At 41.7% G+C, this 13,814-nt stretch overlaps 1 protein-coding gene across 1 annotated transcript in view; it reads right to left on the reverse strand.

Moving 5' to 3' along the window:
* PIK3AP1 (phosphoinositide-3-kinase adaptor protein 1) overlaps positions 1 to 13,814 on the reverse strand; it is a 166,761-nt gene that overhangs the window by 19,549 nt on the left and 133,398 nt on the right. The window contains exons 14-15 of the mRNA XM_089656196.1: positions 3,209 to 3,358; positions 924 to 988 (exon numbers count right to left, since the gene is read on the reverse strand). Of these exons, the coding sequence (XP_089512322.1) occupies positions 924 to 988; positions 3,209 to 3,358 (215 nt within the window). The remainder of the gene's footprint in view (positions 1 to 923; positions 989 to 3,208; positions 3,359 to 13,814) is intronic.

Genomic DNA, 13,814 nt, shown 5'->3' on the forward strand with positions numbered 1-13,814 from the left:
TCCAAAGTGCTAGTAATAGGTGCGGGCTGGATTGCTAGAGGTGAACACAAGTAACTGCAGGTGGGGAGCAGGAATGGAACAAAGATCAGAGTTCGACATGGTTCTTTGCAATGCAGGAGCAGCAGTGGGGTGATACCTCCTTGGTGCTGAATGATGGGAGAGGGAACATGGAACATGCTTGCTCGACACTCCACCCAGCAGATGACATCAGTCTCTCAGTGTCAGCCCCTTCCATGGTAGGAACCAGCAGAAAGTGTACATTTTAAAGGCACCCAGCGATCTGAATAGATGCAGTAGCTTCTAGTACTCAGTCTGTTTGGCCTAATCACAGAGTGGGTTATCAGAGACAGGGCAAAGGCTAATGCAATGCCAATGGCTCTGACGATAGAAAGTGCTCTTGTATAACTTGTTACCAGAACAGGGTATGGAAAGCACCACCAAATCACAGGTACCTTATCTCTAACAAGTAACATTCCGAGAAGGAGATTATCAGCAGCTGTGGAACAGAAAAGTGAGCACAATGCTGCTTTTACATAACAGGACAACAAATCCAAAGGTAAGTTTGCAACAATGTACAAGTCTTCTCTCCTCATTTTTACAAGTGCTTTTCTCTACCCCAAGCCTTCAATTCCAACTGCCACTAATTTTCTTTGGAAATATTAAACTGATAATGAGCACCCATAATCTATTATGATTTGTATATTTTTGCACATAATGTTTTTTCTTCCTTTCACATAACTCCTTCCTGTAGCTGGAACAGAAAATACATGTTTTACCATTTTCACTTATGCATTTAACATGACCATAAACAGGTATTAAACACTATTTGCAAAGTTGTGGTCTGGAATGCACTGGATTTTTTATTTATGATTGAATGAAGGCAATGATTATTCTGTCACTCATTGAAACATACACGCAATTACCTCATTATCTCCTTCCCTTCCACTACTTAGTGTACTTCGAGTGCTGGATCGGTTACTGTTGCTGCCTGTATTAGAAAACAAACACAAAGAACACATGTATGATAGCTTTTCAAGTTTATCTTACAGTTAGTAAGTAAATGATAAAATAAAGGGGGCCTGAATTAAATGCCTTTAAAATCTAAATGGTTGCTCTGGGTAGCGTAGTCAGCTCTTCTTTGCACATTTTAACCAATACTACCCCACGTCTTTGGTATAAATACTAGAAATAAACTACTGTCATCACAGCATCAAATTCAAATCTGCAGCTGTAAAATGAAAGTTTGAACATGATTGGCAGCTGTAAGTAATACATTAAATGCATGCACAGATCACTCCCAGTTCCTGCACCTTCACACCTCAGATCAGCCCCAAATCCTGCACCTTCACACCTCAAATCAGTCTCAGTTCCAGCAACTTCACACCTCAGATTAGCCCCAATTCCAGCACCTTCACACCTCAAAGCAGTCGCTATTCCTGCACCTTTACCCATCAGATCACCCCAATTCTTGCACCTTCACCCCTCAGATCACCCCAATTACTGTACCTTCACCCCTCAGATCACCCCAATTACTGCACCTACACACCTCAGATCACCCCAATTTCTGCACTTCCGAATCTCAAATAAGCCCCAATGCATGCATCTTTAGACACAATATCAGCCCCAATTCCTGCGCCATCAGACCTCAGATTGCCTCAGTTCATGCAGCTCCACACCTCATATCAGCCCCAGTTCCTGCACCTTCATACTTTAGATCACCCAAATTCCTATACTTTCACCCCTCACATCAACTCCAATTCCTTCACCTTCATACCTCAGATCACTTTAATTCCTACACCTTCACCCATCAGATCAGTCCCAGTTCCTGACCTACACACCTCAGATCACCCCAATTCCTGTACCTTCATACCTCAGATTAGCCCCAATTCCTGCACCTTTACACCTCTCAGATCACCCCAATTTTTGTACTTTCACACCTCAGATCACCCCATTTCCTGTATTTTCACACCTCAGATCACCCCAATTCCTGTACTCTCACACCTCAGATCAACCCAATTCCTGCACCTTCACACCTCAGATCACCCCAATTCCTTCATCTACATACCTCATACCTCAGATCACCCCATTTCCTACACCTACATACCTCTGATCACCCCATTCCTGCACCTTCACCAAATACTACTTTTAGCAACCACTGACTAAACACATCAGGGTTCCCAAAATCCCTCCTTACATCAGAGCCCCCCTCCTTCTTCTAGAGTCCTCCCCCTTACATCAGGTTCCCCAGAGTCCCCTCCCCTTATTTCAAGTTCCCAATAGTTCTCCCCCATTACATTAGGGTCCTAAGAGCACCCTATTAAATTTGAGTTCCCAGAGGCTGTCCACATTTACATAAGAGTCACCAGAGTCAACCCCTTACACTGAGGTCCCCATCTTCCCCCCATTTACATCAGGGTCCCCAAATCCCCCTCATTAAATCTGGATCCCCAGAGACCCCCCCACACTTACATCAGGGTCCCCACAGTTCCCCCACATTAAATCAGGGTTCCCAAGAGTCCCTCCCTTTATATCAGGGTCCCTAGAGTTTCTCCCCTTTACTTTAGGTTTCTAAGAGTTTAAGAATTCCCCCAATAAATCAGGGCCCCCAAAGACTCCTCCTTACATCAGGGTCCCTGGAGTGCCCTGCATTAAATCAAGGTTCCCAGAGTCCCCCACATTAAATCAAGGTCCCCAGAGTTCCCACACATCCCGGGGGTTGCTGACCCCTGATCTAATTAATACAGAAATATACAAATGTTCCTATGTATATCTGAAAGCAAGCCTTAAATTAGGAGTTAGGCAAATGGAATCTTAAATACATTTTATTGGCTTGCTCCCTGTGGCTGCAAGGCTTCATTATATGTACCAATATATAAGTTATGACTAAGTTATGATAGCAATGACTTAATAAGGTATAGGAAATAAACCAGTTAAGCCAAGATGTCATCTTCCCTGGAAAACAAAACTGATTGTTTGAAGGAACTAAGGGACTCTATGGCTGGCCATACATTATACAATTTTCTTGTACAATCTTCCTTTAGGTTTACCAAAACCATATAATATGAGGTCAAACCTAAACACTTTCAATTTGTATGCAATCAGACAGGCCCTTGCACTACATAGTTACAGTTAAATATAAAGGAAATTGAATAAGAAAAATTGTATAATGTATGGCCAGCTTAAGGCTGTATGACCAAAAGTTACCTACTTGCAGTACTGGATGTGCTGCCTGTATTCCAGTTTCCCCGTTTGATATCTACTTGTGAAGGACCTAGACTTGAAGCTTGCTCATATATCCCATACTCCTGCGTTGGCCTCAGCTTCTGCCCACGGGGAATGGGACTTGTGATCTCAAAATCTAAAATAGAAGATTTTTAAAAGGTAAAGCTACAAAAATCCAAAGTTACAAAGGCAAAAGTTACAAAAAGTTAGATTACTTACAAATAACTTCACTATACCATTTTCAGCCTATAAAATGTATTTTAGGCTCTATTCACACTATGGTGTTTTGAATCGTGGGCAAAATCACTGTGATTTCAAAACGCTTTGCCAAAATAACAAATCACACAGCAGCACGTTAAGATGCTATTCATTTTAATGGCACATAAGAACACGGTGCAGTTCTGCTGCGCTTGTCACATGAGTTATTGTGGCGATTCTGCCTGTGATTCAAAACGCCATAGTGTGCATGTGTCCTTATTCACAAAGATTATCCTAAAAACAATGGTATAATCATTATCACTCCCAGGGAGTGACCATTTGGAAACTCGGGCACTGCATGAGGGCCCGGGTCAGTAGGGGGCCCCATAAAATGCCTCTGGTACCTTTTTCATAGGCTTTTTTGAGTTTGGGCAAGGACACAGGGCCCCATGATCCCCTATTGCCTGGGGGCCTCATGAGTTGTCAGTCCGCCCCTGAGCACTCCTGACTTGCAGCACTAGGTTCCTCACCTTGAATTCTAATCAAGACTGTACCTGCATTGGTTGCATCTTCTCCCTGTGATTGTGTGGGTTTCCTCCCACACTCCACAGACATTTTGGTAGGTTAATTGGCTCTTGTCTAAATTGGCCCTAATATGCGTATGTAGGTAGCACGTGAGGTAGGGAACATAGATTGTAAGTAGTGATGAGCTTGGGTATTGTCCAAACCTGGAAGTTAGCCATCATTGCTGGGTCAGTGAACTGGAAGATTTATTATCCTGCAGCTGTTGTAGACAAAGGGGTGGGGATGCCAGAAGAGGGCACATCGGACTGATGCTACATCCACCTAGTTAAGTATGTTTAAAAAAACAAAACAAACAAACTTCTCTTTTAACCTAATATGGACACATAGTTATACTAGGTTAATGTCAGTGGTCATGTCATTTCAATGATGTCATAAGGTCCCCGCCCCTTTGTGTACATCTGCTGCGGGGAAGAGTAGTCAGCGGTATTCCACTCACCATCTTTGCTTTAAGGACTTTCCTCCAGTGTTTATTTAAAAAAAGTTCCAGAACAGCAGGTTTCCCATGCAGGGGTTTCAGCATCACACAGCAGTCAAAACAAAAAATACTGCTTCCTAGATATAAAGCTACCCAGCTGGGGATATTCTGACTGTCAGCCTATTAAATGTGGGCTCTCAGACCAGAACTTCATAGTGTCTACACTATGAACTTTCTCCCAATTATCTCCCAGGTGTCGGCCTGGTCAGTGACACACTCCTTACTGTTCCCTTGTTTCATGGCTCTCCTGGGGAAGGTGGGGGACTGAACTGCAGTCAGTTCTCCTAACATAAAGTTGTAAAGTTTGTGTACATCTGCACCATAAATCGCTGCTGATCACCAATAAAACAATGACATACAGTTGCAAGAAAAAGTATGTGAACCCCTTGGGATTACGTGGAGTTTTGCATGAATTGGGCATAAAATGTGCTCTGAACGTCATCTAAGTCACAACAATAGAAGAACACAGTCTGCTGAACATAATACTACACAAACATTAGATGTTGCCATGGTTTAATTGCACATAACATGTAAACATTCACAGTGCAGGCAGGAAAAAGTATGTGAACCTTTGGACTTAATAACTGGTTGACCCTCCTTTGGCAGCAATAACCTCAACCAAACGTTTCCTGTAGTTGCAGATCAGACCTGCACAACGATCTGGAGTAATTTTGGACCACTCCTCTTCACAAAACTGTTTCAGTGTAGCAATATTCTTGGGATGTCTGGTGTGAATCGCTCTCTTAAGGTCATGCCACAGCATTTCAATCGGGTTGAGGTCAGGACTCTGACTGGGCCACTCCAGAAGGTGTATTCTGTGCTGTTGCAGCCATTGTTTTGTTGAATTACTTGTATGCTTTGGGTCGTTGTCCTGTTGCATCACCCATCCTCTGTGGAGCTTCAGTTGGCGGACAGATGGTCGTACGTTTTCCTACAAAATGTCTTGATAAACTCTGGAATTCATTTTCCCATCAATGACAACAATCCGTCCAGGCCCTGAGGCAGCAAAGCAGCCCCAAACCACGATGTTCCCTCCGCCATGTTTTACAGTGGGGATGAGGTTTTGATGTTGGTGTGCTGTGCCTTTTTTTCTCCACACATAGTGTTGTGTGTTTTTCCCAAACAACTCAATCTGGTTTCATCTGTCCACAGTATATTTTGCCAGTAGTGCTGTGGAACATCCAGGTGCTCTTTTGCAAACTTCAAACGTGCTGCAATATTCTTTTTGGACAGCAATGGCTTCCTCCGTGGTGTCCTCCCATGTACTCCATTCTTGTTTAATGTTTTCCTTATTGTAGATGTGTCAACAAAAATGTTAGCATGTTCCAGAGATTTCTGTAGGTCTTTAGCTGACACTCTGGGATTCTTCTTTACCTCATGCAGCATTCTGCGCTGTGCTCTTGCGGTCATTTTTACAGGACGACCACGCCTAGGGAGAGTAGCAACAGTGCTAAACTTTCTCCATCTGTAGACAGTCTGTCTTACCGTGGACACATGAACATCAAGGCTTTTGGAGATACTTTTGTAACTCTTTCAAGCTTCATGCAAGTCAACAATTCTTGATCGTAGGTCTTCTGAGAGCTCTTTTCTGCGAGGCACGGTTCACATCAGACAGTGCTTCTTGAAACCAGTAAACCCAAAACAGGTGTGTGTTTTTTAAGAGCAGGACAGCTGTCAGCAACACATCCAATATCATCACACTGATTGGAGTCAAGGTTGGCTCACTCCTGGCTCCAATTAGCTCTGGGAGAAGTCATTAAGCTAGGGCCTCACATACTTTTTCCTCCCTGCACTGTGAATGTTTACATGTTATGTGCAATTAAACCATGGCAACATCTAATGTTTGTGTAGTATTATGTTCAGCAGACTGTGTTCTTCTATTGTTGTGACTTAGATGACGTTCAGAGCACATTTTATGCCCAATTCATGCAAAACTCCACGTAATCCCAAGGGGTTCACATACTTTTTCTTGCAACTGTATGGTTGGAGGCTTCATACACAAGACTCTACAAAGCCTCTGGACTCCAGGATTTAATAATCCTAGAGAAAACCTGAAAAGCCAGTTTTCTCATTAGACCAATATCCCCCGAAGCCTGTCAACCTGTATGGGAGGGAACCTTAGGTGACACCATTTCCTCTTGGCACCATGACATGGTACTGTCATTTCAATCAATCAAGATACAGTATGCTGTATATACAATATATACTTTATTTGTGGTTGATATTATCTCCAGACTCAGAACACAGCCAAATAGAAATCTATAGGTCAGTAATGCACAGGCATAGCTGACTTGCGACCCTTGATATAAACAAACACCAGAAGACTCAGCCATCTCTGCAGGGCTAGGGTGGGTTAGCTTAGATCAGAGCAAAGGGGAAAGAGAATAAAAACACATTGGGGGGCAAGATTTACTTAAACTGGTGCATTCAAAATCTGGTGCAGCTGTGCATGGTAGCCAATCAGTTTTAAAGTTTAGCTTTCTCAATTAAGCTTTGACAATAAAACCTGGAAGCTGATTGGTTTTTGTGCAGAGCTGCACCAGATTTTGCACTCTCCAGTTTTAGTAAATAACCCCCCCCCCCCCCCTTTGTCTTTAAGTGCACTTATCCTGTAAAGAAAAGAAAGTTTGTGAAATTAGTAAACATGACATATTAACCTGTTAGCTGTGCAAACAAATAAGTACCTAACATGTTCACAGTATCTAATGCAGTATCTAATGCAGGCCATAGATGGGTCAAAAATCGTTATTTTGGCAGATTTTTTTATCGGTAAAGTTTGAAAAAAATCGTCTGATTTTGCCGATCGGCCGATTTTCGCGGCAATGATGGGCAAATCGGTCGATCTTTTTACCGATAAAAAATCTGCGCATGAGCAGTGACCTGCAAAAGGAAGACAAAAAGAAGAAGAAGAAGAAGAAGAGGAAGAAGAAGAGGATGAAGAAGAAGAGGATGAAGAAGAATTCCAGTCCGGCAAAAAGTGTCCCTGCAGAGAGCTCCACTATTTATTTGACAGTTCTTTGACATTTATAGCGACTGCAACAATATATCTATTTGTTTCCGAATAAAAACATCTGTATCCGAAATGGATACAAATAGATACAATGTTGCAGCCACTATCAATGTCAAAAAACTGTCAAAGAAATAGCGGAGCTCTCTGCAGAGACACTTTTTGCATGCTGTAGACGGGATGAAAATCGGCCGATTTTTTTTACCGGTACTGGTAACGTCGGCCGATTGAACGACCGATTTTTCGTTTTTGTAAAGAAAAATCGGCTGGTTTTCTCCCCATCTATGGCCTGCATAAGTCCCCATTTCAGATCATGCACAATCAGGCCAAGGAAAGCCCCCTTTTGCCTGGTGTGAACAACCTTTTCTATTGGATCAGGATTTCCTGTCTATGCTATGCTAAAAAGGATGATGAATAGCCTCATACATATTAGCTAAGATTTATATTTCTACATCACTGCCCCTTCCCCTTCTAGCTTGTCCACTGGAATAGGAATGAGCCCTGCTAGGCTAGTGAAGCCTCTTTATGGTCTCCCCTCTTTGCTTCTTATTTTATCAGTCTTTATTATTTGTGCTTATCAGGGCTTGCCATTAAATTTGGCTTTCATTTCATTTACTCTCTCTCTTATTATCTTCATTTTCTAGTTTTAGCGTTTTGATAGCTGCACATAATTAAGAAAGAAGAAGTGAAATGGAGTGAAGACTAAAAATTAATCACTTTACCTTTCATCTGTAAAAATTCAGAATTTTAAGATGTGGAAGATGAGTTAAAACACTATACAGCGCTCCAGCTGGGTCTGCTTCAATTGTTTAATCCCAAATGAATCAGGTGCTGGTCCGGCTCAAACACTGAAGCATCAATTGTAGACATTGGATGACCGCATACCAACAGCAATAAGATCCATAGATTTAATTTTCAAAAATCAAAAAAGTCTAAACAATAAAGCACAGGGTAAACAGCAAGTGTTTACGTGTTTCACGCCAATGGGCGCTTAATCATAGCATGATTAAGCGCCCATTGGCATGAAACGTGTCCCAATAGAAAAAAGCTATGGGAGAATTAGAGAAGGATACTGATAAAAACCAGAAGATAAGATGAAAGAAGAAGAGATACTCAAATTAGCAGGTAAGTTTACCAAGGACACCAAAAATGAATGCACAGGGTGAGAACGGGAAAACCTTAGCAACAGGATGTGACTGAAGTGGTAATATCCTTATCTGTGCACCACTGAAAGTTATCATAACATTTTAATTTTAGCTTTTTATAGAACATGGGCTGTTCTCTGGAAAAGGTGAACTTAGCCTTTTTATCTCACAGGACCTAAATCTCATGCAGGCTCCATATCTGATTTGATGACGGAGGTATTTTCTTTAGAACACAAATGGTGTTCCATCTCTAATAGTCTGTATGAATTTACATGTTTTTCTTGTGTGAAGCTCTCATTTATTGTTATGTTATAAACAAAGCAATCAGTAACCCCCTGATCCGTGTTCATCTGAGTACAGTAGGTTTGTAAAAAAAAAAAAAGACACAGAGATGAGAAGGAAAAATGTTAATGTAGCTGTAATCCTCAGACATGAAATATGAACAAAGCATATTCTTCTATAGGTAAGAGCACTAAGTGCCATTTCTGTCTGCTGTTTAATTCCTCTGCTATCAGCATGAAGCACTTCTAACAAGTTTTTCTGACACAAAGAGAAAAATAGTGACAGGGGAGGGCACAGCCTGTGATTAACAGCTTCAGCTCTGTTCTTGTGTGCTGTGTGGAGGGGGGTGTGTCTCTTTGCTCCAATCAATTCTCAGAGCTCTCCTCACTGAGCTCTCCAGTATAACTTCAGCTCTCCACCCCTTTTTTCTGAACTCTCAGACAAGCTTTAACAATTCAGCACTTTGACCAGAAGTAGAGAATAAAATATGGTAGATAGAAAGGTACAACCTATGTAGGAATATTTGTTTAATATTTGTTTATCACCTGAGGCCAGTCACTTTACTGGGTATATGTAAGGTTTTCCAACCACTTTAAAGTCCAGCAAACTTTATTTATGTTATTTGATATGGTAATTCATTCTGTCGAGGCAATGTTGACAATCTAATATTGTAGCTCTTAAGTTTTCTTCTCTTTGATGGTAATGCATATTGTGGGCACATTGCCAATAGTGTGTGGTGCAGAAAGAGAGTAGGAAACTCTCTGTGTATTGAGTTTGTGTAATCGATTCATCAATACGGTACAGCAAGCTGTCATCTTTGAATCTTACTGTGTCCACTCTTCCATTCTTTCAGTACTGCAACCTTCAGCTTCAGGCTGCGGAGGTGGAACTCTGAAAAAGCGGGAGGGGGCTGCCTAAACTTCTGGAATGGCTGCAAGTAGCATTGTACAGATATTAGACTGAATTGTACCCAGCCATCCTCTTCCCTATATTCCACCCCTATTACATGGGTTTACCTGTGCATCTAAGGCAAAAGTGCAGGAACAAGAAGGCCATTTCTCATAGTAGTGTGACATTGGCATAACTATAGCCATAATGATGGGGACCCATTTGAGAAATTGTTCATAACACTGACCCTGTATGTTTCCAGGCAATAAAATCTGATATTAGACACACAGGAACATTTTTTCAGAATCATTATCCCTAATCAGCCTGTAGTAAGAGGAAGTGGTTTAGCTTTTTAGCTGTGTAACTTTATAGCCCTCAGAGCCTCTGGGTATCTTATCTAACAAATATTGTTATTACTACTATGTGTAACTCTCACTGAAATCTTTTTAATATTAGACTACCTCTTCCAGCACTCTCTTGATGGTGGAAACAGTGAGTAGATTTAGAATTTACACTGAGGTCCTGATGCCTGATATGCTGAAAATCACTGATAAGCTACAGAGAGCAGAGTAATTGGCTGAAAAATTCATTTTAAAAGTTTACAGTTGCCACTATGCCTCTTCCCTGACAGCTGTTAGGTGCAGCCCTGATCCCTTGTAGTGTACTACCTGTCCTTGATTTAGGCTCCATTCACACTTGTGCAATTCCAAAGTCGTGCAATTTCCATTGTGACTTTGATTTAACTTCAGATGGGTGCGACTTGGATGCAACAGCTTCCACTGAAATACATGGGCTGCGACTTGTCATGTAAGTTTATGTGTCCAAAGTCACGTGACAAGTTGCACAAGTGTGAATGGAACCTTAGACATACAGTAGTTTGTGTTTGGATCAAGGACAGTATTGTAACAGTTTTGACACTGCCAGGTGCTGCACAGAGAGATCGTCTAGGGGAGAGCCTTACCAGAATTTTGCTATGGGACCCCAAGACCTGTAGTTATATCCCTGTTATACAGTGAATGAAATAAGTATTTGATCCCCTGCTGATTTAGAATTTTTGCCCACTCACACTGAAATTATCAGTCTAAAATCAAATGGTAGATGTATTGTAACACAGAGACACAAAATAGCAACAACAAATTCAAAAGAAATGCATGTCTAACAAATTATTCACTGATTTGCATGTTCATGAGGGAAATAAGTATTTGATCCCCTATCATTCAGCAGGATTTCTGGCTACCAGGTGTCTTTCATACAGGTAACAAGCTGAGATTAGAAGCAGTCTCTTAAAGGGAGTGCTGCTAATCTTATTTTGTTACCTATATAAAAGACACCTGTCCACAGGAGCAAGCAAACAATCAGATTGTCATGCATTCAGCATATTTTTGTTATGTCCATTGTTAGTTTATTATGCCATGGAATGTAAGGTAAAGTGTAATATCGCCATCTAGTGGCTCTTTTGTATTACAATTTTATAGATTATTTTCTATAGTTACACATTTTGTTGTTTAAAAGCCACCGTAGTTTTCCCATCATCCTATGGTCTTCACCATGAAGTCTTAGAGACATTTCCTAGCAGCCATCTTACATCTCCTTCAGAGGACGCCACACTTATTCAGCTGCACTTCTGTTGTCAGCCTATCGGAAACATCGCCGGTATGTTTAAAAACCCTTTCTAGCTAAACTAGTGTGTCGGGACTGTATATTATGTATATTGTATACACTGATTGAATGTTATTTCTTTCATTTGTAGTTTTACTCTAACTTTCCTGCAATAAAAGTTGAAAAGAGGACCTAGCGCCTGCATCAATTAATTAAGGGAGAAGAGTTATCTGTCTAATTATACCCCCACCACGTATAGTGAGGGCAGAACACAGATGACCAATGCAAAGACCAAAGAGCTGTCCAAGGATGTCAGGGACAAGATTGTAGACCTACACAAGGCTGGGCTACCAAACTATCGCCAAGCAGCTTGGTGAGAAGGTGACAACAATTGGTGCAATTATTCGCCAATGGAAGAAACCGTCAGTCTCCCTAGGTCTGGTGCACCATGGAAGATCGCACCTCGTGGAGTGTCAATGATCATTAGAACAGTGAGGAATCATCCCAGAACTACACGTGAGGATCTTGCCAGTGATCTCCAGGCAGCTGGGACCACAGTCACCAAGAAAACAATTGGTAACACACTACGCCGACAAGGATTGAAATCCTGCAGTGCCCGCAAGGTCCCTCTGCTCAAGAAAGCACATGTCCAGGCCCGTCTGAAGTTTGCCACTGAACATCTGAATGATGCAGAGGAAGACTGGTTGAACGTGTTGTGGTCAGATGAGACCAAAATCGAGCTCTTTGGCATCAACTCAACTCGCTGTGTTTGGAGGAAGAGGAATGCTGCCTATGACCCCAAGAACACCATCCCAACTGTCAAACATGGTGGTGGAAACATTCTGCTTTGGAGGTGTTTTTCTGCTAAGGGAACAGGACAACTGCACCACACAATGTACCATCAAATCTTGGGTGAGAACCTTCTTCCCTCAGCCAGGGCATTGAAAATGGGTCGTGGATGGGTGTTCCAGCATGACAATGATCCAAAACACACGGCCAAGGCAACAAAGGAGTAGCTAAAGAAGAAGCACATTAAAGTCCTGGAGTGGCCTATCCAGTCTCCAGACCTTAATATGATTGAAAATCTGTGGAGGGAGCTGAAAGTTTGAGTTGCCAAACATAAGCCACCAAACCCTAATGACTTGGAAAGGATCTGCCAAGAGGAGTGGGCCAAAATCCCTCCTGAGATGTGTGCAAACCTGGTGGCCAACTACAGGAAACGTCTAACCTCTGTGATTTCCAACAAGGTATTTGCCACCAAGTACTAAGTCATGTTTTGTGAAGCGGATCAAATACTTATTTCCCTCATGAACATGCAAACCAGTGCATAATTTGTTAGATATGCATTTCTTTTGAATTTTTTTGTTGCTATTCTGTCTCTCAGTGTTACAATACATCTACCATTCAATTTTTAGACTGATAATTTCTTTGTGAGTGGGCAAACATTCAAAATCAGCAGGGGATCAAATACGTATTTCCTTCACTGTATGCATACCAGAAATGCTTAACCTGTTCAGTTATGGGGAAATTCTCAAAATCAGTCATCACTGTGAAAGGTTAACTAAATAATAAAGGATTATGTGCAAGAAGATGCATTGAGTGACTTGTAAGATTATTATATACTTCTTGTTCAAATATTTTGACACAGGCCATCACATGCATGTTCATACAGTGGAGGAAAACAGTTGTAGTCCCCTTGCAGGGCATACTGTGTAAAAGAACCCAAAGAACAGTACCAGGAAATAACAGTATTAGGAGGGATAAACCATAAGAGTACAATACAGATCTGATGATTGACGGCATTCACAGATTACCAAGTAAACAAAGCAATTTAGTGGGTCACCCCAACCATAGCTCTGGAAGAAATAGGGACCAAACAATATCGGGGGCATATGCAATAAGTATAAAGGGGTTCAGGGAAATAAGAAGTAAAGTGGAAAGAAGGAGAGAGAAAAGGGGAGAGAATGCTTCCAAGGGATGTATTGGCGATGACCTCAGGGGTTTAAATCGGCAACATGAGGGCTTTGCTGGTTACAGTTCCATGAAGAAAGCGTCAAAATCTGGAAGCAAAAATTTATCTATCCAGGGTTGCCAGACCTTGATGTAGTACTTCACTCTATCTTGAAGGGTTGCTTCAATCTTGATATCTATCATTGCCTGGGTGACTTGTTTTTTTATGGCAACCATGCATAGGGTTGATGTCTTCCAGGACCTGGCTATTATCTATTTCGAAGCTGTCATGATGTAAAAGAGGATCTGACATTGGTTCCTGGTCAGCTCCAAGGGTGCAACATGCAATAAGTCCACTTGAGAGTCTGGCTGAATGACCGTATCAAATAAGTGAGACAGGATAGAAAAGATTTTGACCCAAAAAGACCGCACTAGGGGACAGGTCTACCATGTGTGAAGGTAT

Source organism: Staurois parvus, unplaced genomic scaffold, assembly GCF_062004578.1.
Source record: "Staurois parvus isolate SC_StPar_1 unplaced genomic scaffold, SC_StPar_1.0 ptg000894l, whole genome shotgun sequence".
NCBI classification, from domain to species: domain Eukaryota; kingdom Metazoa; phylum Chordata; class Amphibia; order Anura; family Ranidae; genus Staurois; species Staurois parvus.